At 36.7% G+C, this 25,765-nt stretch overlaps 1 protein-coding gene across 3 annotated transcripts in view; it reads left to right on the top strand.

Annotated features, from left to right (window-relative positions):
• PDLIM3 (PDZ and LIM domain 3) overlaps window positions 1-25,765 on the top strand; it is a 30,358-nt gene extending 4,593 nt beyond the window's left edge. The window contains exons 2-8 of one of the 3 annotated variants that reach the window (XM_072776001.1): window positions 4,554-4,705; window positions 6,257-6,341; window positions 14,448-14,515; window positions 19,596-19,859; window positions 21,485-21,618; window positions 23,335-23,446; window positions 24,715-25,765. In XM_072776001.1, coding sequence (XP_072632102.1) covers window positions 4,554-4,705; window positions 6,257-6,341; window positions 14,448-14,515; window positions 19,596-19,859; window positions 21,485-21,618; window positions 23,335-23,446; window positions 24,715-24,904 — 1,005 coding nt within the window. In that variant the 3' untranslated portion in view covers window positions 24,905-25,765. Of the gene's footprint in view, window positions 1-4,553; window positions 4,706-6,256; window positions 6,342-13,887; window positions 14,076-14,447; window positions 14,516-19,595; window positions 19,860-21,484; window positions 21,619-23,334; window positions 23,447-24,714 lie in introns of all 3 variants that reach the window. The other 2 variants (XM_072776002.1, XM_072776003.1) reach the window with 2 other exon arrangements.

Genomic DNA, 25,765 nt, shown 5'->3' with positions numbered 1-25,765 from the left:
GGAGATGCTGGGTCATATGTTCATAACAGTCCTACGTCCCACAAATATCTCTGAAGTGCAGAATGTACTGTATGTGGAAGGCACTTTGGGGGATACAATGATAACTTAATAGGTTTGTACTCCCTGAGATGCTCCAATATGAGAAGAGAAGGGACATATATGTACATAAACTACCATGACACATCCTGTTCAGGATTCCATGAGAAAAGCATGGCAAAAGAGATAGGAGGAGTCAGGGCAGAGATGAACCTGCAGGAGTGTCCTTGTAGAATAGTGGAAGAGTTTGAACAACAGAGTTAGCCCTATGAGGAATTGCAAATTTTTACTGGATGTGTGAGCCTAAGCCAGTTTCTTATACTCTGAGAGCATCGGTTTTCTCATCTTAAAAGAATGTCTTGAGAATTCAGTGAGATAACGGTCCTCAGTAATACAATGCGGGTAATAATAACAATACCACAATGGTTCTCAACCCTGGCTGCACATTAGATCCATCCAGATAACTTATGAAACATCCATGACCAGGTGCTACTTGCAGAGGTTCTGATGTAACTGGTATGAAGTATGGGCCTAGAAATCCAGAATACAGTGGGGCAATGGAGTTTATTGGTAGGCAACAGAGAACAACTGAATGAGCTTTCTCAGTATTTTGGTCCATGGCCCACAGCATAGTCCTTCAGTGTATAATTGTCTTGCCCATAGCTATCTCACTTTTATTCTTAACATAAAGGTCTCACCAGAGGGGATGCATGGGTGGCTGAGTCAGTCAAGTGTCCGACTCTTGATTTCAGCTCAGGTCATAATCTCAGGGTTTTGAAATTGAGCCAAGCCCCACATCGGGCTCCATGCTCAGCAGGGAGTCTACTTGAGATCCTCTCTTGCCTTCTCCTTCTGCCCCTCCTCCTGCCCTCTCTCTCAAACAAATAAATAGATAAATAAGTAAATCTTTTTTTAAAAGCCTCACCAGGGCCATATCTTGTGTTTCCCTTATGTTTCCTATAGTAAGTAGAATACTATAGATGCTTTATCTGTGATTTAAATTAGTTTTTTCCAAAAGGACCTATATAATAGGTTGATATGAATAATAAGGAACATCCAAGGCACTTGTTAAAACTTAAATTCCCTAGTTCCTTTCCTAGAGCTTATGATTTGTGATTCCAAGCATCTGGAGTGGAATGGGAGTCTTTATGTCCAACGAGGACCCCAGGCGATTCTTCTAATTAGACAAGTTTGAAAACATGTGCTACATGACTGATGGCAGTACTATTTTCAATGATTTCTCTAATGCATTTGATATTTGAGACTGTAATGAACCTAATAATAAATAATCCATTGAGAAACTCTTTGCTTCATTTTAGTTCTCTCTTCTCCTGTTTTAGGGGGAAATGTTAATAATAAACTATGAGCAATAACATAAACTAATAATATAATAAAGTAATACTATAATGTAATGCTGGAAAATAACATACTTTTATGTCTAAAAAGATAGTTTTACTTGCTAAAACCAGGCCAATTTAATGGTCATTTTCTCATCACTAGCCTAGTTGAACTAAAAAACTAAAAGTGAGAGGACCATGTGTTCTCCCTCTCTCCCATCCCTCTCTTCTCCATCCTTTTTTTTTTTTTCTTATCAACTCCCCCCATAGAGATCCCAAAACATCAATCACTAGGTTGAATGCAAAGTCAGAAGTGGGTTCTGGCATCACCATCAACCGTCTTTCTTATTTGACTTCTTAAACCACTGCTGATATAACCAAACAGCTGTTCCCATCTTAGTAGGAAGCCACAGGTTACTTGGACGTTTATCCTCCTCTGAAAAATAGTCTTCTTTGTCCACTCTGTCTTAAAGTTGTTGTGATGGTCAAAGTTATTGGAAAGTGCATATTTACAAATATGATATTTGGAGTAAATATAAAACAGTGTTAATACTTACGTATTAATACTCAGTGAAACTTAGTAATGTTCAGTATTGAGGTTCAACACACACCAGATGTCTCAGTTTAAAATTTATATAGACAGATACACACATAATCCTGCCTTCCACTTATCCCAACCAGACCTAAAAAATAATGTTAGGCTTTTCTAAATCAAGATTGAACATTATATAACAAATCTATGTAAGTATATTAGAAAAACTATGTGAAGCTTTAAAAAACAAACACATTGAGCCATTCTTTCTTATTTTTTAATTCAAAGAAAAGACTTCTGGTCTCAAAAGTTTAAAGATAGTACTGATTTTGACAAACTATAGTTAGAGAAAATTAAAAGTTTAAGATTATTTTTATCCCTGCAAGTCACATGGGGATGGAAACTTTTATTCTCCTAACAGTTCTGGGTCTGGGAGAATTTCCAAATGGAAAACAGCTATGAAATACCTCCAAAGTCTGGGATATAATAATCCCCATTGTCTTCACTAAGCTTCTATCAACGGTTCCTATTGAAAAATAATCATGATCACTACAATGAGATGATCACAGAAATGAAGTGAGTACAATAAACATTTTAGTGATGAGACTGAAGGTCTCAGACATGTAAGAATTTATTACCTTCACAATTTTATTAACTTCTATGAATCATGGCTATCCCTTGGAGCCACAAAGTTAAATAGAATTGATAGCTAGATCAATTAAGTAAATAGAAAAAAAAGGATTGAATGACTGATCCTCAAGTAAAATATCAGGAACAATCTAGTTTATTCCTGAAGCAGTTTGAGGTTTAAGTCAAGTCCTGTGCATTCTTTTGCTCTAAACAGTTGGAACTTGCAAATGTAACAATGATGCATTGATTAATAGCTATAATCTTTGAATATGTACGGACTAGCTCTTTTTCTTTCATGAGCTCTGCTTTAAATAACCTTTTATTGTCAGTTATCCATTAATTCCAAACACTGGAATATACGCTCCTACACATTAGAAATATACATAATACTATACATATCCTCAAGAACTTCCAGTCTACTTGCAAAGACAAACAACACACAAGTAAATTAACAAGTACAACTTGTCTTCAGGAAGGAAATGAACAAAATGTAATGGTGGGAAAATAATGGTAGAGGGTCTGGAGAAGCTACTCCAGATGTTTGGGGAAGTCTCTTTGAAAATGTGACATTTAAGTCTAGACCTAAAGGATGAGGAGGAGCAACTGGGTGAAGAGTAGGGGAAACATTTCAGGCCAAAATAACATGTAGAACCGTGAAGAGGGTGAGGGTATACACTTGGTCTGTTTGAGGAACTGGAAGGAAATTGAAATAGTTACAGCACAGTGGGTTGAGGGCAGCAGGAATAGTGTAAGATGGTGTAGGGAAGGTAAGACCAGGTAAGGACAATTAGGCAGTTGTAAATAATTGAGATTTACCCAGAAAAATTAGGAGTAGGTATAGCAATCAAAAACTGGATACTCAACATAGTAATTAATAATTTCACATTTTTTCTTTTAAACATTTCATAGCTATATGTTTCCCATATTCTTAAGTATTTTTAAACATTTAATAACTATGTTTCCAATATTCTTAAGTATTCCTTTCATCCCCCCACATACCTTGTCAACAAAAAAAGAAAGAAAGAAAGAAAGAAAAGAAAGGAAAGGAAAGGAAAGGAAAGGAAAGGAAAGGAAAGGAAAGGAAAGGAAAGGAAAGGAAAGGAAAGGAAAGAAAAGAAATCCATGTGGGTTTCATGTAGACAGCGTAAAATTGGATCTTGGTTTTGTTTTTGTTTTTTTAACCTAGTTTGACAATCTCTGTTAAAACACAGAATATGATGTGGTTAGACCATTTACATTTAATGGAATTTCTGATAAGGTTTAATTACAATTTAGTGTCTTGTTGTTGCTTTTTATTTGTTCAATCTGTTTTTCATTCATGGAGAAGAGGCTGTGTGTGAAAATAAACTTTTCTTGTGTTTACAATGCCCAGGGGCTCTAGACTCTCAATGTAAACTTTACTATTTTGTCATCATTTTAGCTGAATTCTTCTTTATGGCTAGAATGGTGCCCCCCATCTTCCTCTGTGCTCTGATACAAGTAATACAAGTTGCTTACATCTTGGCTTTCCTTGGAGGCACCTGTCTTTCCTTTGATCCAGGCTTAGTTGGTTGCCCTGAAGCTTCAGCTCTCTGAATCGTTCATGAAAAGTTATAATTTTGTATATTATATGGCTCTTATTACTGCAAGAGTAAGTCTCTTTCCAGCTTTCTACATCCTAGATGCTCCTTCATGTGAATTTTAAAGATCATTACTTACAGGGATGCTACAGTAGTTTCAATTCAAATATAAAAGCTCCCTAAATTTGGTGTGAAATTGTACTCCCAAATAGAGAGTTATGGGTGAAAAAAACATAAAAAAAAAACCTAAAGAACAAATTATTTTGTTTAAAGCAAAGAAAATATGATTCAAACAGGGTGTTAAGGAAGATGTCTTAGAAGAGTTATTTTAAGTAAGATTTAAAATTCCCTGCCCAGTGAAACATTTAAAGTGTTACCAAACTGAAATACAAATTTCAGGCACAAAATTCAAGATATTGCAGAATGTTGGTTTTTAAATGATGCCATGATTTCTTCCAGATTACTCCAGGAAGCAAGGCAGCAGCTGCCAACCTGTGTCCTGGAGATGTCATCCTGGCTATTGATGGCTTTGGTACAGAGTCCATGACTCATGCTGATGCACAGGACAGGATTAAAGCAGCAGCACACCAGCTGTGTCTCAAAATTGACAGGTGCTCTTTAATTAATGGTGTTAAAAATGTGATCTGTTTTGCAGGAGAACCTAAACCAGAACTATAAATGATTTTATCCTCCCAGTAAGAAGGAATGTCACAGGACCCAGGATTTTGACTGTTTTTTTTTTTTTTTTTTTTAATGTATTGACCACTTTGGTCTGCTTTTCACAAATGCCTGCCAATCTAGTAATTGTTAACAAACTATTTCTGAAAAGGATTCCCTGGAATGTCAGCATAAGCAAAGAAGCTAAAAGAATTCTTTTTCCTATTAAGTGACTATGAAAATAGAACCACTAAAGTTACTGGCCACAGAAACACTGCACAGCATAGCTACTGGTACTGCTGTTTTAAATGTGGTAGAGAATGGAATGGAATTTAAAGAGTCTCTTAAAAGAATTTCTTGATTTGCCAAAACATGATCATATTGAAAATTGGTGGCTAATACCCTGTATGCCATTGGCTGTTTTGTACAGAATTCAGTCCAGAAGAATCTGACAAGGTGTATAAGAGTGCACATGCAGTAAAAGTGTTAGAAATGAGACCTTAATATATATATATAAATATATATTATATATATGAATATATTAGGAAATTGAAACTGATCCTTTGCCATCATAACCCTGATCTGAAACAGAATTGTGAAAATAATGGCTGTGGTTCAGAAGGCACAATCAATCAGCCAATCTACCATTTCAGGGGTAAAATGGACTCTTTCCCTATTTCTGTATAACTAGGGTTCCTGCCAAGTGCACAGTCCTTTAGAAGCTCATGGTCCCAAACAGATACATGAGAAGGACATGAGATTGACTAAAGCTCATTTCCTTGATGCCAACAGCAAATCCCTCTGGCAAACCACTCACCACTCCTGTGGTGGCCTGGGTAGGATAGGAAGGAAACAGAGGAAACCTAGGGAGTCTGCTTCCAGAATCTTCCTCTCCTGGGCTGTTCCCTGCAGGTATTACCGAGACTGTGCAATGTCTTTGCCTTAGTCAGTTTGGGCTCCTATAACAAAAATACCATAGACTGAGTGGCTTAAACAAAAATTTATTTCTCACAGTCCTGGAGGCTGAAAGTCTGAGATCAGGGTTCCAGCATGGTTAGGTTCCAGATTATTTCCTCACTTGGCCTTTTCTTGGTGTATGGACACAGAGACCAAGATCTCCTGTCTCTTCCTTTTATATAAGGACATTAATCCTATCATGACAGCTCCACCCTCAGGACCTAATCTAATCCTAATTACCTCCCAGAGACCTCACCTCCAAATACATTGAGGGGTAGAGTTGCAGCTTCAGAACTTGGTGGGGAGGGGGACACAAACTTCAGTGTATAGGAGTCCCCCGTGCAATGTTTATTCATTCGAGTTTCCCCAAAAGTACCAAAAAAAACTAATTAGTTGGGAGAATACAGAATAATTGAGCAAGGAGTATTGCTTTTGCTTAAATTATCAAGGTTTGATAAAATTCTCATAAATGCTATGGGAGATTAGAGTATACTAAAACTGGAAGTATCATTAGAATTTGGAGTTTACAAAATTTCTTTTATTTACAGGGGAGAAACTCGCCTATGGTCTCCACAGGTATCTGAAGATGGAAAGGCTCATCCTTTCAAAATCAATTTAGAATCAGAACCACAGGTATGAATTTTAGAGTAAATGATATTCATATTGTATTCCCATTTAAATCATGTGGATGCCTTCCAAGAGACAGAAGTGGCAAATATAAAAAATTGGAATAAGCCACATGATGGAGCCATTATCCATCTTTACCCTGTGAGATTACTTTATATTATCCATGTCTTTTTACATCAAGAAAAAAGAGAAGTATCCCCAGGCAAGTGCCTTGTTAAAAGACAAATAGGTTCTCGGGATAAATTTGGCTATGTCTACCTATAGTTCACTTATTTTTTTCATTCTTTATGATGGACTTCCCCCAAAGGACTATGACATAATCCAAGAAGTTTAAAATGTGAAAACAAAGCAAAATGAAATTAGGGTCTACCATTTGAAACAGGTGTCTCTAATCTAATAATTATTGTGAACTTCAATTCTTCGAGGTCTTCATTCAGATCTTATTCTACATCCTTTTTAAATTCCCAGTTCTGGCAATCTGTGATTAAGTTTGCTCTACAAAAAAGGGCTTCACATTATGTAATGATGGTGAAATTCTATCCATGCAGTAGAATCACAAAAGATAGAGGATTTTCCCTTGAGGCAATTCTAATGAGCTACATTAATCTAATAATCTGATGCTTATCTGATTATGTCTGCTTTCAAGAGCTCCAAAAGAACTGAAATTAAGCCAACCCTCAGTTATGCTGTATGGGAAAATGTAATTAAGAAAAGGATTTTAGAACCTCTCGTTAGCCAGAGGTTTCCCAAGTTTAGAGAGACAGAAATATAAATTGGGTAACCTTTTTTAAACAAGTATTCATGCTAAATGGATTAAATATCCCCAAGCTGTAGTTTCCCTATATATCTCCTGAAAATGCATTGAAGACATATTTGTCACTTATGCTTCAGCAGCACTTCCCTTTCCAGGATCACCAACTCCTGAATTCGTGCTTCCAGTTTTTCATCCTCTCCATAAGCCTCCACTTTCTCCTTGATAAAACACATTTAGCGTAACAGGTACCTGTTTCTCACAGGGCTTCGCAAAGATTTAAATTATATTTAAATTAAATTTAAAATATTTAAACTAATGTAAATTTTTAAAATTTGAAATAAAATAATTTTTAAATAAAACACTGTAGAAAAAGAACTTGGTACATAGAATTGTTCATAGAGGTATTCAATTTAGTGGGAGCTCGCGGTGATACCATTCTAGTTCCTACCCCCTCCCACCAGGCCTTGATGGGCAAGCCTCTGGCATGTGATAGGACTTCCTGGACACCAGGAATGCCTTCCACATTACTATTGCAAGGGTCGTTACAGATTACTTTGGATTGAAACTTTATATTCAGTTCAGATACAATCTCCTCCAGGAGAAGAAGCATCCTCAGTAGCTTAGTCTTTAGAAGGTATGAGTTTATTAGGTCCTTGACCTAGACTTCTAGCTGGAAGAAAGGAAGAGCCTGGGCCTAAAAATCACTATGATTAAAGGAGGAAAAGACAGGCCCCCAAACTGAGGGAGCAGGATATGGAATATCCACGAAGATGGGAACTGCTGTGTCTGTTCTCTTTCCTCAGAGTCTCCCAGGTATGACACACAGCAAGCACTCAATAAACAGCTGACTCATGAGTGAAAGGATCTGGAGGTGAGGCTCTGCCAATGCAGTGCCTTTTCTAACCCTGCCCAGGAGCACATCTGGGAACCAGTTCTCAGAACGGTGCTCAGCTGCCTCGAGCCCCAGCTGCTGCAGGCTAAGAGTGGTCATGCAGGTTAAGTGGGATTTAGTTCAGGTAAGAGCTCAGCTCTTCAGGAAGAGAGAGCAAAAGATGAAATGGATGAGATAGGTAATAAATGTGGAGAGAAAAATAAATAAATAAATAAATATAAATAAATAAATAAATAAATGTGGAGAGAAGGGATCTGAATGCTGGTGGTGGCTTACCCCCTGGCATCGGACGGGGATTGGTGAATAATAACAATACTTCTAATCAGCATTATCTTTGATAGAAGGAAAGATTGTAAGAAGAAAAAGCAAAGCTCTCCAGGCAGAGCTGTCACTTATAGATAGTCCTTTGCAGTAATGCCCAAGCCCACCAGCTTCCTCCCACCTTCATCAATTCATCACTTACAAGCAGCACATGAAAAAAAGAGATCGTCATGTGGTGTCTTAAAAAACAACAGAAAGCAAAGTTTAAGGCTCACATATATGCATTTACTGACCACCCAATCTCATTATCACCAGGAAAAAATGCATAAAATTCTGAATTTCCTCTCCATATATAGTACACATCCAAAACTCTTCTGCAAATTATGCATTCACGTATTCAAAATTTCTCCTAATTTTTAAAATCCAATTTCACCAGTATGAGATGCTAAGATATGGGTTAAATGAGATCTGACCAAAGTACCAAATCTCCAGTGATCCCTGATCATATTGCAGGGCCTGCTCTAGCATGTGGGTGACTCAGCAAATATTTATTAAGCACGAGGCTGAGCTTAGATCAAGATGGGAGCCTGTGTTTTGCTAACATCTCTCCACAATTGGAGTTTAAGGGAAATTGTTTGAGTTTCCTTCTAGAAGAACCCCCTTTTATAAATCTGCAAGTACTAATTTATGACCATGATTATCCTAAGAACTGGATTTTTTAAAATAGCCCTAATTTTAAATACTCTACCCTCTCGTCAGTCATGTATTAGCCCACACGTCCTACATTTTGGGGTTTGGCAATATGGACATTTAAGATATGAAATGGGGAAAAGATAGAAAATGAAATAGTTTAAAAAAAAGAAAAGGTCAAGATTAGGTTAAAGACTCTAGAAGCCAGTCAGATGGAGCCTTTGAACGTTCCTTTACTTTGAGTCATGACTAATTCTTACTGGCACTCCCTCCAAGAGGCCAGTGTTTGAAGGTCTCAGAGATAAGAACCATTTCAATCCTTCCCCTAATGGGCCAAAGGATTCCTGTCCTTCTGATCCTCAGGCCAGATTTCTGCATGATCCGTTCATATAACTTGGCACTTCAGGATGGACATTCCCTACAAACATAGCTAAATTTCAGCGTAATCCTTGCTATCTGAAATGCCAAAGCAGAAACTTAACAAAATGTAGTGATAAAAAAAGAAAAAGCAGTGAATTTAACTTGTAGCATGAGAGTGGAGAAAAGCTAAACTGAGGTTATGTTTGTCTTATTTTATCTTTTTAGTTAACACACTCCATGCAAAAAGAGGTCTTGCAAAGAGAGGTCTTCCCTCCACCCTCTAAAAATGGGACCTCTGCAAATAAAACAACTTTCTGGACAACAAAGATGTGTCATCTGAGAAACAAATGCTATTAATATATCATGCTTTCAGATGCTACTGTAGATTAATAGAAAAGGTCATTGAGCAATAATACAATATTTGAGTTCTTGTTTCTCAACCCAAGTGAAATGTTTACTGTAAGTTTTGTGAACTCTGCTATTAGAATATAAGACTCTTTCATTTTAAAAGTAATATATATCCATTAGGGGAAAGAACATTATATCCTACCATCCAAACCCAGCCACAAATAACAAAAAGTTAATGTATTTCTTTTCAGTGTTTTCTCTATGTCTAGCTTTAGGTCTTGAGGACTTTTTCATACACAGGTACAGTAATAACTGACATGAAATTTAAATACTGAAGTTCTTTTTTATCCATGCTATTATTAAATTGTTAAACTTCGTTTTAATGATTTAATACATTTTGTTTTAGCAATTTAGACTTGAATCTTAGGCTTGAAAAGCCTTAGATGCTATTCTAAGCCATTGAATAAATGTTATTTATTTATAAAAAGTTATATATTTATATATAAAGAGCTAGTTCCAACCGCTGAATGAATGCCTTCCATATAATCCTAACTGTGGCCTATGAGCAGACATATGCATTTTCCCATACAAAGCATTATTGCTCTACACTAAAGGTATATTTTTAGAGCTCTGTGTCCTTCTCCAAAGCTGACATTCTCAAATAAAACATTACCCCCATCTTTGTTTAATGTGAGTTGAACAACTCAAAATTACAATGTAGCTATCACATACAAGAAAGATACTTTTCAGAAACAAAAATCATTCTTTTCTAAATGAGAAGATAGCTGTTTCTATTTCCATAAAAGGACTGCATCCTTGCCATAGAAGATTTGATAATCAAAATGTTTTAAAACTACACATAGAATCAAGTGAGATACGAGTTGAAGTTGCTTATATTTTCAAAGGATACCTTTATTCTACAATTTGTTGATGAACTGGAAAGTGGACTGACTACACAAAACAAGGTTTCTTAATCCCCATTTCCCCAAACTCTTCCCCTATTATATATGGGAAACACCTGAAACAGATCGTTAAAAAAAAAAAAATGATAACGGTGACTTTATTTTTCATTTGAGGGCTGAGCATGAGCATAATTTATGAACAATTACGATTGTTCAATTACAATCATAATTGTTCATACATTACAAACATGATAAAATGATAAAATACTGTCAGTTTCTCAGTATGGCTTGATCAAGTATACAGTCACTTGATATAGTTTGTGTTATTTCCCCACCACTTTTTTTATAAGTAAATAATACATATATGCACATTATCAAACCATGTTTCTGTTGGAGCTGGTAATTGCCTCAGTTCTTGGCCTGAATCTCCATCTCTGGACCACTTCTTCAAGTAAGTTGAAAGGTGGAAGTGTCTGTGAATGCTGTCACTGCTAAGGTCATTTTAAGGGCTTAGGAGATGGCTGTCATGACCCGCATTCTCCCCGGGATCAGCAAATCCCTATCCAGTTGCCTAACTTTTCTCTGGCAGCTCTAGAATTTTATGAATTCAAGCTATTATTCCTTAAGATAAGCTCCTAACATTTAAAAATACTATTGAGAATGCATTAATTAAGAATTAATTATTGAATTCCTAAGCGCTGAGAATCATTCGGATGCTTTTGTCAGGGTAAAATAAACACAAGAGCTGGACTATATTGACTGGTATATAATTTTTTATGGGAATTTTCTATTACTAATGATTTTCCAGAAAAAGTGAAAAGGAATTGAAGGGGAATAGCAAATTTCTCATTGGTTTTGTCTCTTGATTCTATTTGACCATCAACAATGATGTAACACTTGGATAGAATGTTCCCTCTCTGTGCCATACTCAAATTTGTTTACCTTTGATGTATCCACTTCATCCTGCTTTTTTTTTTTTTTTTTGGAATGACTCTAGCAGCCCATAAACTAATGCTTTGCAAAGCCTAAATACAAATGTTTGAAGGCTGTATGAGAAGCACTTCCTTTCATGATCCTTTTATGATTATGTGCAGAAAATAGAAGGGTTTTTTTTTATTTTAACAAATTACACATTTGCAACTTTTACAATATGTAACTGAAACTGAAAACAGCAAAGAAAAAGCTTGGCGCTCATTAACTCAGATGCTGCTTTTTGGAAGCACTACTAGATATTATTAGTGCACAAATATTTCCAAAGAAGTTGCCTCATTTACAGGACAGTCACCATCCATGTTTATTTATCATTTTAAGACTAACAAGTGATAAGGGCAGAGACTTTTTTCACCACAAAACCGTCATATTACATTAGCTAATTTTTAAATTTAATTCTCTTTACCAAGGTCTTTAAGGCATACTTAAACACACTTAGTTAAAAAAAAAAAAAATCCACAAAGCTTGAGTCCTTCGGTTGTGCCTGAGTCACTCTTTTAATTAGCTTGAGAAATTTATAATACACCAAAACTAAATGAGGCAGTTAGCTTTCTGTCTATTTTCATATCAAAAAGAGGAACAAAAGTTTGAGTCATGGCCACTGTAATTACTTACAATTATTTCCAGTTCACTTTCTTCATGCGATAATAATGACTAATCAGAATGGTTAATCATAAAAAGCCAATCAAAATTCATTATTAAATCAGTCAAAACAATCAGATGGTACCACCATATCAATGTTTGATGACACACGTTTTCACATGTTGAGGGATCAGCATTTTTCTAAAGCCACATTTGGTTGTTTCATTTTTTCTGCAACCTAAGAACAGAAACTATATTGTCACCCAACCAACTCCTAGGCAGTGAGCCACTATTCTGGAGGTAAAAATAATGAATCAGTAAGATATTAGTCAATCCAACCACACTATAGGATCACAGGCTACTGTATTCGATTCAGACTTTTCAGGTTCAAGAGGCTGTTGTATACTATGCTGTTCAAGGTGATGGGAGAAAATCTACTCTTTACTACCTCACAGATTTTTCAGGTACCATGAGATTTGAGGCACTGGAGTCAAAAACTCAACTAGTATTGGAGCTGCACCTCATTTGCCTGTTATAACTATTCTTTTAAGTGAGCTCTGCCAGTAGACCTAGCTAGATGGGGGAAAAGGGACGAGACGTGTGATTGCTTGCTAAGAACCAAAACAAAGCAATTTGTGGCATGGGTCCCTAAAGGAAGTTGTTGTTCTCAAGCACAAGACTCTGTGCAAAACTCTGGTTCTATCCCAAAGAAAGGAAGACAACCTCTTTTTCTAACAAAAAAGCATCATCCCACGACGTCTTCATTTGTGATGACAAGAAGAGAAAAAAGTGACATGAGCAGAATATCACAAGACCTTTTTATTTTTTTTAATAAAAACAGCCTCTTTTCAGTAACCTTTCAAAGAATCATAAATGTTTGTACTAGTTGAAATCTGTGTGAAAAGCTGGTGGCACATTCACAAAATTAAACGAAGTCAATGTGAGTGTGTGAGTGAAAATATTGGAAAGATTTATCTTCCTGATGCTGCCAAATGAAAAAAAAATTGGAAAGAGAATCAGTTTGTGTGTATTTTAGCCTTCCCATTTGGTTTTCTTCTGTTGCTTAAAAGAAAAACATATTTAATGACTTTACAAAATTATAAATCTATATATAAAAACTGGAAAACCTCTTGTGAGGAAAAACAGTCTTTTAATTCTTATTACTTGTTCTAAATTTAAGGTTAGACCTTAGTGCAAATCAAGAATTTTGTGTTTTGTGGTAGGTATTAAGAAAAAAACAGCACTTTTACTTGGGTTAGTTAAAATGAGTTAGTATATTTATTCATAAATGCTCCCTCTCTTTCTGTGTTTTGCTCTTCCATTTCCTAAAATGGAGGAAGTTTTATTAAGATATTAATAGAAGAGAAAGCATATGTAAGTCCTACTTGAGAAAATGTTAAGTATAATAATTATTCTGAGCCCCGAATCTCATTTCTGACACAGAATTTCTGTATTCAAATGAGTCATAGGAGACTCGCTTAAAAGCTATTGATGTCAAAGTCAGCAGGGCCAGGTGAAAGGTATAAGGTTCGAATTATTTCAGAATATTTAAACAAGGTCAGTTCCTTTGCACCGTTTGGTGGCTGAGTCCAGCACATGGAAAGTTCATGGAAAATGTAGAAAGGTTTACACTTCCCTCCGCCTTTAACCTCACCATGAATCTTGCAGTAGGGGAAAGAAGCCTTGATTAACAATAGCGTTGCGGTTGGTTTGCTCATTAACGGCTTTATTGTGCATTCTGTGGCTCTGTGTATTTTGTCTGCCATTGTACAGGAGTTCAAACCCATTGGTACCGCGCACAACAGAAGGGCCCAGCCTTTTGTTGCAGCAGCAAACATTGATGACAAAAGACAGGTAGTGAGCGCTTCCTATAACTCACCAATTGGGCTCTATTCAACTAGCAATATACAAGATGCGCTTCATGGACAGCTGCGGGGTCTCATTCCTAGCTCACCTCAAAAGTAAGTACCCAACCCAGTACTTCTGGCCACCATGCTCTTACCAGTGACAGTGCGGTTTCTTTTTCTTTCAAAAGTCCAGCTCTTGCTGTTTTATTTTTACTTTCCTGAAGGCACATCAGATTTTTAAAGACAAGCATCTAGAACATGGGTAATGTTCTGGAGTCCAATCTGCTGGTTCCTGAACATCTTTAGTGAACAGATGCTTAAAACGAAGAAATTGCTCTGGTTCCATTGTCACCCTTTTAGTTATGTCCATGTTTGGTGGTAAATAATCCTCTCTGTACAATTATCATTCATTTACTTTTATCTAAAAAAAAAAAACAAAAACAACTGTCTTCCACTGAGGAACTTTTTAACCCTTTGTTGTTACAGGATGTGAACTACTTTGAACACAAGCACAATGTTCGGCCCAAACCTTTCATAATCCCTAGCCGAAGCAGGTCATAAGCTCTGAGATTGTGATATCTGGAGTGCATGTTTCTTTAATAAATCCTTACTAATCAGTTAAAAGAGTAACACGTAGGTGTTTGGAGTGATTCTGTTCATCTTGAAGCTTATTTCAAAAGCAAAAAAAAACAAACTCACTTCACACAGCATAGGAGGCGACTCACCTCCATTTATGAGAGTAAATACTGACAAGATTATAGAGCTGTGAAAAGTTAGGCAATCACCTCGTATATTTATAACTAATACCCCTGCTGTTCTGAGGATCCCATCCAGAACACAGTGACCTTTGAGGAAGGCAGGTGTACCCCATTCCCAGGTCAGGAAGACTCAGCCAGCAGAAACAAATCTGGAAATCAGCCCCCGGTCAGGAGTAAGGAAGCAGATGGGGCCCTGTGGGAGCACTGGTGCAGTAGCCCACCTAAACACCTGCCTCTCCCTGCACCACCAGCCCGCTGGGGAATCCCACTCATTCTAGCTCTTATATAAACATCTTATGGATACTTGACAAGAAAGAGAGGCCACTTGAAAAGGTACTTTTCCATGTGGGGGAAAATAAGTATAAGGAGAGAGCTGGGAGAAAGGGGGTATGTTGGTTACCCTCACAGATAACTGTACTCACTGCAGTAAGAATGAGCAAGCTCTTCCTGGCTGTCAATCAGAGAAACAGATAATCTTCAGGTGACACTTTTCAAAATAAATATCTTCTCTAGAAATTGTACTCCAACCCAAGGGGGGAGAAACTAATGCCCTGTGTTGGCACATTGGAAAAGAGTGACTTTAGGAAATCTTAAACCCATTCCTCTGACTTCAGCTACATTAGTCAGCTCAAAGGAAGGACGTTGGTGGTTAGGATTATTGACTAATGATCTATATCCAGTGTCCCAAGCTAGTGACCCATCCAATTTACAGACAGTGTTTTGTGTAATCTTCCTGTTGTTTAAAAAAAAATGAACTTAAGTAAATGCCATAAGCTGAAATATCTACTCCCCATCCTGTCAAGATGCCCATCACTCCTGATACCTGGCTCATTTTCATACATGTGTAACCCTGCTAGCCTCTAGTGGTATCCAAGTTATGATACCTGGTCTAGATGGTCAGTCATCAACTGATAGATGATCTCCTTGTTCAGACCCTTCCATAGCTGGAGTCAGGGCCAGAGGATTATCTCAAAATAAGCTGGACAATTTTGTCATATCAGACTCAGACAGGAGCAATAGAGTCGAAGAGGAGGAGACGATGCTAAAAAAGTAGTGGCTACCAAGTACATCTTCTCCCACTAGAATGGAGCACCTTATGTCTTCCCAGCACCTAGAAACAAGGCTGGGACAGATCAAATGCTCCATAAATGTTCATTAGATAAAGGAACAAAATCCCAAGAGTACCTGATAATATTTTCTGAGTGGCAAGAAGAATCAAGAACTATCCCCCGCTCTCCCTCATACATGCAACTCTGCACAAGCCTTTTTTTACTTCCCTTCTTTTGTGTTCTGGTTCCCATTCCCTTTTCCTCTGAATCTTCTTCCCTATTTGTCCACATTCAACAGCTTCCCAGCCCCGCCGTCAAAATCATAACACTAGATTAAGAGCTAAAATGCTATGTTACTATTCAATAAATATATATACAACTTTCTAAAGAAGCACAGTAGAATTAATACACTTGCATTCTTTTGAGATTGGTTTAACTATAAGTTCACTAATCTGAACTATAGGACTTCATGGTTAGAGTCACACAAGATGTTGCCTTTGCTAAAGACCAGTAACACTTTGAATTCTATAAAAATTCAGGGGAAGTCCGAGAGATTCAGGTAGCTCATGGCCTTCTTTTATATTTTTCACTTTAATTTTAATATGGTGACAAGCCACTCATACTTTTGTCATTGAAAGGTATTTTTCAATACTGCTGAATTGGGAGAGGAGAGAGGAGGAACAGGGATGAAAAGGTTTGCTTTAAGACAGGCACCAGAACACAAATCTTAAAACATTATATGTTCTCATTCATTTGGGGAATATAAATAATAGTGAAAGGGAAAAGAAGGGAAGGGAGAAGAAATGTGTGGGAAATATCAGAAAGGGAGACAGAACGTAAAGACTGCTAACTCTGGGAAACGAACTAGGGGTGGTAGAAGGGGAGGAGGGCGGGGGGTGGGAGTGAATGGGTGACGGGCACTGGGTATTATTCTGTATGTTAGTAAATTGAACACCAATAAAAAAAAAAAAAATAAAATAAAATCCAAACTGTTGGCAAACTAAAAAAAAAAAAAAAAAAAAAAAAAAAAAAAAAGATGTATGCATACAGGTGAATGACTACATGGCATGAATAAAGGAGAAATATAAACTGTTGGTGGCTTAAAAAAAAAAAAAAAAAAAAAAAAAAAAAATACCTCTACTACCTTTCCTTTCTTCCTGTGTCCCCTCACTATTTGCCCTAGCTTCTGAATTTCTTGCTCTTTACCAAATGATTCTTTGTCAAAGTGGAACTTTAGGTGGCTACACCCAACCATCAATGAACAAGTTTTTAATCAGAAGTAAATGGGAGATGCTAAATTGTTACTGTGTTAATCTCCTCAGGGCCATACTGCTAGTTATGGTTCTTTTAATTATTTCATAATTGAAGCATATTCAAAATTCAGTATTTTCATAGGCAAATATGTACATTTAAAATTTTTATTTTACAGATCCAAATGATAAAATAGAATCCTGTGAGTGGTTTTGGACAGGTCACTTCCAGAAGCTTATCCCCCAAAAAAGGCCAGGGAAATTAGTTAGTTCTCTGTCTGATGATCTATGGAGGCGAGAAGTAATTGAGTGTATCATCAAGCTTACAGGTGGTCTTGCTAAGTCACTAAGTCAAAGTCAAAGTCAAGAATCTCATTAGTACTTACCTTTCCAGGTCACAGGAATAGGTCATGGTGACCCATGATACTGCCCACAGTGAATGAGGTCAATGAAAACTATTTAAAGAATCAGTTCAAGAGATCTTGAGAAATTGTCTCAGAAATTCATATAAAGATTGTTCTTATTTACTTAGGGTTTATTTCTTATCATTTCAATAACCATGGGCCCCTGAATAGAATAATAAAGAAACAAGGCAATAGAAGGCACAATCCTTACTTGAATAAAATTACATACACAAGCATGCTATATACAAGAACACTAGTAATAGAAAAAGATTACTAATTACAATTATAAAATAAGGTCTATCAGTAGGTTCTGATTGCTCATAGTTTATCTACCCTATGTCTAGCTCTATGCCTGGCACACCGTAGGGTCAGAGGAGCTATAAATGCTAGCTGACAAGGTTCACTATTTTAAGCCCACTCTCCCAAGATACAACTCAGTGTTTCAAGTCCTAAAAATCACAATTTAATATGCTTCATTTTACTTAGGTCAAGTCAATATAAGCCTGAGTAAACTGCACTATAACTGAAAATTCACTTTTAATCTTTTACCAACTGAGGTCAAGGTCAGGAGCTAGGACAGTGTTGAGCCTACAAAAATGGTAAATAAACCACTCTGCATTTTATATGTGATTAGCTAATTTACAGATTGGGTTTTAAATAGGCTCTCAACAGCCAGGAAGTGAAGGAGCACATCCATATGTATGTACTTGCCTCATTTAGGTCATCAAGGTGGTTTAACTGGATAACACAAGACAAAAATTTTAAAAATCCATTAGTGGCATGGGTTGTGTAGACTAAACAGGCTACAACATTGATGAAGTCAACAAAATCAATGTCCAATATCCTTTCGGGTTTTGCTGTCTATATGGCGTTCAGGTTAGCATAAGTAGCCCTAGAAAGTAAATGTAACAGCCATACTTCAGCCCTAAGAGAAAAAGAACTTTGACATAAACACGTCATACAAACTGTTCTCTGACTGGGGTTTATAGCAACACTAACCTGCAAGCATGATAGAAATTTACAAATACTAACATTTCTTTTGGCTTAGTCTTAAATGACTGTGCTTAAAAAAGAAATCTTAGCATATTCTTCTTGTAAAATGAACTTCTTATTCTGCACTTAAAATGCATGTAGAAAAGTGACATTTTAGTCATTGGTGTGCCAGCTGTGACTAGATTTCTATCTAGATTCATAGAGAATATGAAATATCTCTAATTATTCTTGCAATTGCATGATTGGCCTTTCTTATGTTTTAATAATAAGTCTCCCCAATTGATCTTTAAAAGGAAATGAGAAATATGCATGTAAATACACGTGTGCCTCCAAAATGTTACATGAAATAGCTATGAAAGAAATATAGCTTAGCCCTAGGTAATATCCAAAGAGTCTAAGACCACCTTATTTGCACTCTAATCAATTAATTTCAAGGTGACAAGCATTTATTGGCTCTTTCTAAAGCCTGTATCAAATCACTGAACAATTTATTAAAGTGTATTTTCACAAAGTTAAAGAATGAAAGTAGAGAAAGTTAAAATGGCAACTATAAGACATTTACAAAATAGCTTTAAAACATAATGTTTATCATGGAACCTTTAAATTGCTAGTTACTTTTCAATAAAAGCATAACTGCATTGTTGAAACATACTTCTTATTTTGAAATGTTTAGCCTAAATTTTTTATGGGATCTTCAGGCTGCATAGTTCCTTATATTTATGAAGGATCATTCAGTAATATTTTAATTTTAAATACCACAGCCCATAAATGTAAAAGGACATCCAGCCAATGTCCTGCCCCTGCATTATTTGTGACGTGGGCAAGCTTAAAATTATTTGGCCTATTTTTTAAAAAGCAAAGATTGTTGCATCTTTTCTACTTCACATACAACTCTGTGTGTAACCCTCAACATATTGCCTAGTAGAACAGAGCCAAAAAATGCAGTATCACCTGTACTTTTTCATTTTCTTGAACTTTCTGCAATCACAAATTTTGAAATGTCTTGCCTTTGTAAAATACATGCTAGCCAGAAATAAGTATTTCATTTGAATTTGGTTTAATTCACTTCTTACTTTCTGTCTTCAATTCCTTTTAACCTTTCTATACTTGTTCTCTGTGTTCTTCTGTCTGGATTTTCTGATTCCTGTGTCATGTCTGTGTCACGTGGTCATTAACACAGTGGATGCAGTACTCCGTCCGGTATTGACGGTGGCAGTGGACGTAGCACCCCTTCTTCTGTCAGTACTCTTAGTACAATTTGCCCAGGTGACTTGAAAGTTGCTGCTAAGATGGCCCCTAACATTCCTTTGGAAATGGAACTTCCCGGTGTGAAGATTGTACATGCTCAGTTTAATACACCTATGCAGTTGTACTCAGATGACAATATAATGGAAACACTTCAGGGTCAGGTTTCAACAGCGCTAGGGGAAGCACCCTCAATGAGGTAATATGAGTCTTTTTGAACCATGGGCGTATTAACTAAACACATGGGCAATGTCAACTTTACTGGGTGTCTTTTAAGGTTGTCTTCATTGAAGGAAAGCTATGGGGAAAGATTTAAAGAGAAAAAAAGACTAGGGGTGTATTGCAAATATCTAGACCTATAGAGAAAAGTGATTTCAAGAATTAACTAAATAGAATTTTATGTGACAAATCACAGTAAAATGCAATCAGGAAAGGAACAAATGTCTATGTCTTTAGGAAAGCTACAGCATTCTTTACAAATGTGCGGTACAATGCTTCTCAAAGTGATTTACATTATATGTATATTTACATTCTATGTTTCTTCTTTGGGGGTCAAAAATTGGGAAAGGAATGGGAAGTTCAGAGGAATTTTGAGGGATGACACCTCTTCTCTCTTTTAATGGTAGCTTGTGGAGAGGTAACCATGTTTTCATTTAGAATTTTTACCATGAATAAGGTTTTATAAGCTCAAGCTATTAACGTAAATATTTAATTTCTATTGGTCCCTATTTTGACTAATTGCTTCTTTACTAGGAACATTTGTTCAAAGTACTTTTGCCATCAGTTGCTTCAAAAAAGACTTATTATAAAACAAAATCTTATTACTTCTTTCAGTGTTACATAACCACTTTTTACAAATTAAAGTTTTTTTTAATGTTTTAGAGTACTGTGTAACAATAGTCCAACATATCTCTTGGGATGAATACAATGAGATAATAATTGTGTGATGTATCTCAAAGGGTTTTTGCAAGGAATTTCAGATATATAAGATGATGATTTTAAAATATGATATAGGTAGTAAAAATATGCAGATAGCAACTAACTTTCCTAGATAATGCAACTAAATGACATAGAATAATAAAGCATTTAGTGCCTGACATGTAGCATTATTGAGGTATTTTCTTATTGTTAATCATGAATTCTATTTGAAGAATATTAAAATAAAGCTGCTGTCATTGTTATAAATAAATTATAATGTATTATTAAAAAACAATCTAGCCAATATAACTGACATATATATGAAAGTTTTGACATTATGTACTTCCCCATACAAGTTGCGTTTATTTAATTTATAAGTAAAAAGATAACTTTATCACTTTCAGTAGTTAAATTAACCTTAAAAATAAAATTAAACCATATCTTTCAGATTAATATCAATAATGAATCTGATTTTTACTCACAATTTTATGACTGAGAATAATCAAACTGGGCTCACTCTTGCACTTCCTACAATGTGTATGTTGACTCTTCTGAGAAAATAATTTTGTTCACATTATAATTATATATCCATCAGGCACGAGTGTTATTTTTTTTTTAATTGCTATTCCCTAACAATCACATTTTAGTTGCCCTCTGACATATTGTGCCAGATGGAGAAGTGCTGATGTGACTCCCAGGTTAATGAATGACATCATTAAGGTAACTCATGTGAACTCATATCATATTTTTTTAACTGTAATAGAGATTAACTTGAAAATGCTGAATCTTTGTTGAGGAGTAACTGCAAATATAGTGATTATTGCTTATTCCTGTCTTGTGTCTTCTTGCACATTCCATGCCTCACAACACTCCTGACACTGCTTTACGTGCCATCCTGTGTTTCAGTGAACCCACAACCACCTCGGTGCCCCCCCAGTCGGATGTGTACCGGATGCTCCATGACAATCGGAATGAACCTACTCAGCCTCGCCAGTCGGGCTCTTTCAGAGTGCTCCAGGAATTAGTGAATGATGGGCCTGGTGAGCAGCCATGACTGTCTGCTGTAACAGTACTGATGGAGGCTGTTGGAAAAGTCAAGGAAGGGGAGCTAAACGTTGTGTATATATACTGGGATAAACATACTGGGAATGAAAATCTAAAAACTGATTTGTGATTGGTGATCACATGAATTCAGTGTTCATATGAACAGGATTCAGTGATCAAATGAGTCTTTCCTCAGAAGGATTTTGGTGGTGCTTGGTTTAGGAAAGGAGCTTCCAGAATGTATCCAAGTAGCCACCAACCTGGTGACAAAAGGACACCAAAGGCAAATTCCATCCATAGCAGTGGAGGGACTAATTTGGCTCAAAAGCTTTAAGTTAGAATTTTAAGCGGATATTGCAAAACTTCTCAGCACCTGCCCCGTCCAGGGTATCATCATCATCAAATGTAAAATAACACTGAAATAAATGAACCCTTTCTATGTTCCAAACCCTGTGCTAAATACTTTGCATACTTGATCACTTAGTCCTCACAATAACCTGTGAAGATAGGAACTTGTTTTTTGTCTTTTAACAATTAAGAAACAGACACACAGAAAGAATGGATTTGTACAAAGAGACACAGCCAGTAAGAAGCAGGGCTGATTCTCTAGCCCACTCCTGTTATCCTCAGAGCTCATACTCTTATCAATGTTTTTCTACCCCAAAAATATATATGCAGTCATTTCAAAGTTGCACAAAAATGCAAAATGCCCCACCATGATGGCTATTTTTTTAAAAAAAGAAATTTACAAGTGTTGGTGAGCATGTAGAAAAATTGGAACTCTTGTTCATTGTTGACGGGAATGTAAAATGGTGCAGCCACTATGAAAACCAATATAATGATTCCTCAAAAAGTTAAACAGAAAAAAAAAAGTTAAACAGAGAAATTACTGTATGATCCAACAATTGCACTCTGGGGTATATACCCAAAGAATTGAAAGCAGGGACTCAAGTAGATACTCGTACACCAATATTCAGCAGCACTATCCACAGTAGCCAGAGAGTGAAAACAACACATATGTCTATCAACTGATCGATGGGTACACAAAATGAGGTCTATCCACCCAATGGAATATAATTCAGCCTCAAAAAGGAGTGACATTCTGATACAGGCTTCAACATGGATAAACCTTAAAAACCTGCTGAGGGAAATAGGCTAGACACGGAAAGATAAGTATTGTGTACAACCACTTACGTGAGGCACCTGGAATAGGCAAGTCACAAAGAAATAGAGGTTACCAGGACCCTGGAGGAAGTTGGGATGGGGAATTACTGTTTAATGGATACAGAGTTTTTGTTTGGGATGATGAAAGAGTTCTGGAAAGAACTGTTGGCGATGATTGCACAACCTTGTCAGTGTATTTACTGCTACTGAATGAAATACACGTTTAAAAATGGTTAAGATGGTCAATTTTATGTTATGTATATTTTGCCACCATCAGAAACAGATGCAAAATGCTCTCCACTTCTTTCAGCATTTTATAACAGCTCCCTCCAACAACGATGACAATAACAAATTTTAATGGATTCTTTTTTGAAAGGCCCGATTTCAGAACAAGTTATGCTTGAACCGGTCCTACTCCTTTTGAAATGATAGTACTGGGGCAACTTAAGAATTCCTTAGGTTATAAAGTGCCTACCTTAAAATAGAAGCCGAATACAAACCGTAGCCAGCTGTTCCCTTGCCATAAATGGAAACACTTTGTTTTTCAGATGATCGTCCTGCTGGAACACGGAGTGTGAGAGCTCCAGTTACAAAAGTCCATGGTGGTGCTGGCAGCACACAGAAGATGCCACTCTGCGACAAATGTGGGAGTGGCATTGTGTAAGTTTCACTTATAACCTGAGAATTCACTACAAATCCCGGTATCTGTTCTCTATTTCTATTCAGTGACTTGAAATATATCCACAACATTTAGCACATTTTGACCAGAATGCCTTCAATGTAACCTAAAATTGGCATATAATGTGAGTCAGCAACCTGGACTTATAATTTCAGATATAGTCCCATTTAAAAAAACTGTCCTAGAAGTGTATTTTTAAAATTGCTTCCAAAAAACATAACTTCACTTTAAAAAGTGCTCCCTTTGTTAATGTATAGTCTTTAAATACTTCCTTTTTTGTATAAATTGAGGAAACCAAACACAGAGGCCATAAGGTTGTTAGTTAAAACACGTTATCTTTACTTGGTTTCTTAAGCTGCACAAATATTGAAATATAATTTTTTTTAAATACAGTCAGCTTACATTTCAAGGGCCCTTATGTTTGAAAAGCCACCCTTGCTAGTTTGAATCTTCAAGTGAACTAGATCGTTTCAATCTCTCTACTGCAAATGCCCCACATGGCCACTTCTTCCAGCCTTTACTCTGTTCCTCTACGATTAGCTCACGCACTGAGGCACCAGCTGTCCAATTATCCAGGATTTATCCCAGAAGGGCAGGGGAGATAGGCCTGGTTAGAGCAAGGAGGGGAATGTGACACAGAAAGAAAGAATGAGGACAGCAAGCTCAGAAGCAAAGAGGATCTCATAAAACACAATTGTTCATGATGGTACCCAAAGCAATCACTGCCTCTATGTTGGGGTGAACTGCTTTGACAGTAGAGGCGAGTCCACCCACCCATGGAAATTCCATCTCTGCTCTTTGACCTGTTTTCTCTGTGCTCCAAAGAATAGAGGCTGTACCACCAAGACAGAAGGCAATCAGAGGGCTGTTTGGTCATGTAGGCAAGCTTGGTCAAAATCAAAATCCTTTGCAGAGGTTTTGCCTTGTCTATACCATGTTTTCCTCTTTCAAAGAAACAATGGGCAAAGATCATGAAGGAAGATCCTATAACTTTCATAGAAACGACTTGTTTGAAAATTCTGAGACATATTCACAGGGTGACATCAGAGAGCGACACCCGATGTGTTACTATGGTTGTCCCGGGGTCTCCCTGACAATTGCATTGATTTCACAGCTGTGCTGGGTTTACAGCTGGAGCCTGTTTCCTGAGTGTGAAACAGATAACACCTGCCTTATCTGCAGTGTTGTCTCCCCCTGTATCATGTTTGGGGCTTTGTGTTTTTTCACTTCATCTCCTCTTTCTCAACAGTGGTGCTGTTGTGAAGGCGCGGGATAAGTACCGGCATCCGGAGTGCTTCGTGTGTGCTGATTGCAACCTCAACCTCAAACAAAAGGGCTACTTCTTCGTGGAGGGGGAGCTGTACTGCGAAACTCATGCAAGAGCTCGCACGAGGCCCCCAGAGGGCTACGACACAGTTACTCTTTATCCCAAAGCTTAATGAAGCCTTACACACCCCTGAGCACGCGCACACTCACATGCACGTACACAGGAACACATCGATGGCTTTGGGCAGACGTAGAGCAATCTGTTGACTCCAAATCTAAAACCAAGGCTTTTAGACATTTATCTTATTGTTACTGAAGAAAAGGAGTGCGAGACAAATGCCTGCTATAAATGTATGTGGAAACATTCATTTAGCTATGTTTTTTTTACAGCTCTTTTTCTCTCTGGGGCTAGCAATAACTTAATGACATTTAAAGCAATATTTTTTTTTGTATGTCATACTCCACCATTTATATTTATGCTATGACATCGAGATATTTGGGGGAGTCTCATGATCTTTCCTTAACAAGCTGATTTTGCGAATGTAGTAAATACCAAATGACAATCTTATATTCTAACACAACCTGCAATTGTCTGTTACCTGTTTTAACTACTATACTGCATGTCAGAAAGAAATTCCCTAGATTGCTCTAGTTTCATATTCAAACAATTATACCACCAGATGCAACATACATAATAAACACATAAAATATTTTTAAAATACCTAATGAAGTGGCACTCGATGAATTCAAAGAAAATCAACATTCCAACAAGAGGGCCCAACCATATCTCGACATGTACATTAACAACTTAGGTATTTTAAGAAAAAATGTGGCTTCTTTAGTTTTTATAATTCCTTCACTCTTTCTTTTGAGCCCACAATTTCTGCTGATAGGAGGGACATTTAAATTTGCTAATTAAAGATAATTCAGTCCCTTTCCCATAAAAACAGTTTCTTGTGCTTTGAAATGGTCTCTTGCATTTTATAAATGTTTCTTTCAGACAAAATATTCAATCAATACAAGGCTCAGACCTC

The sequence above is a fragment of the Canis lupus genome, chromosome 15 (genome assembly GCF_048164855.1).
Source record: "Canis lupus baileyi chromosome 15, mCanLup2.hap1, whole genome shotgun sequence".
Classification (NCBI taxonomy): Eukaryota; Metazoa; Chordata; class Mammalia; order Carnivora; family Canidae; genus Canis; species Canis lupus.
This window is presented reverse-complemented; position numbering and strand designations above follow the sequence as displayed.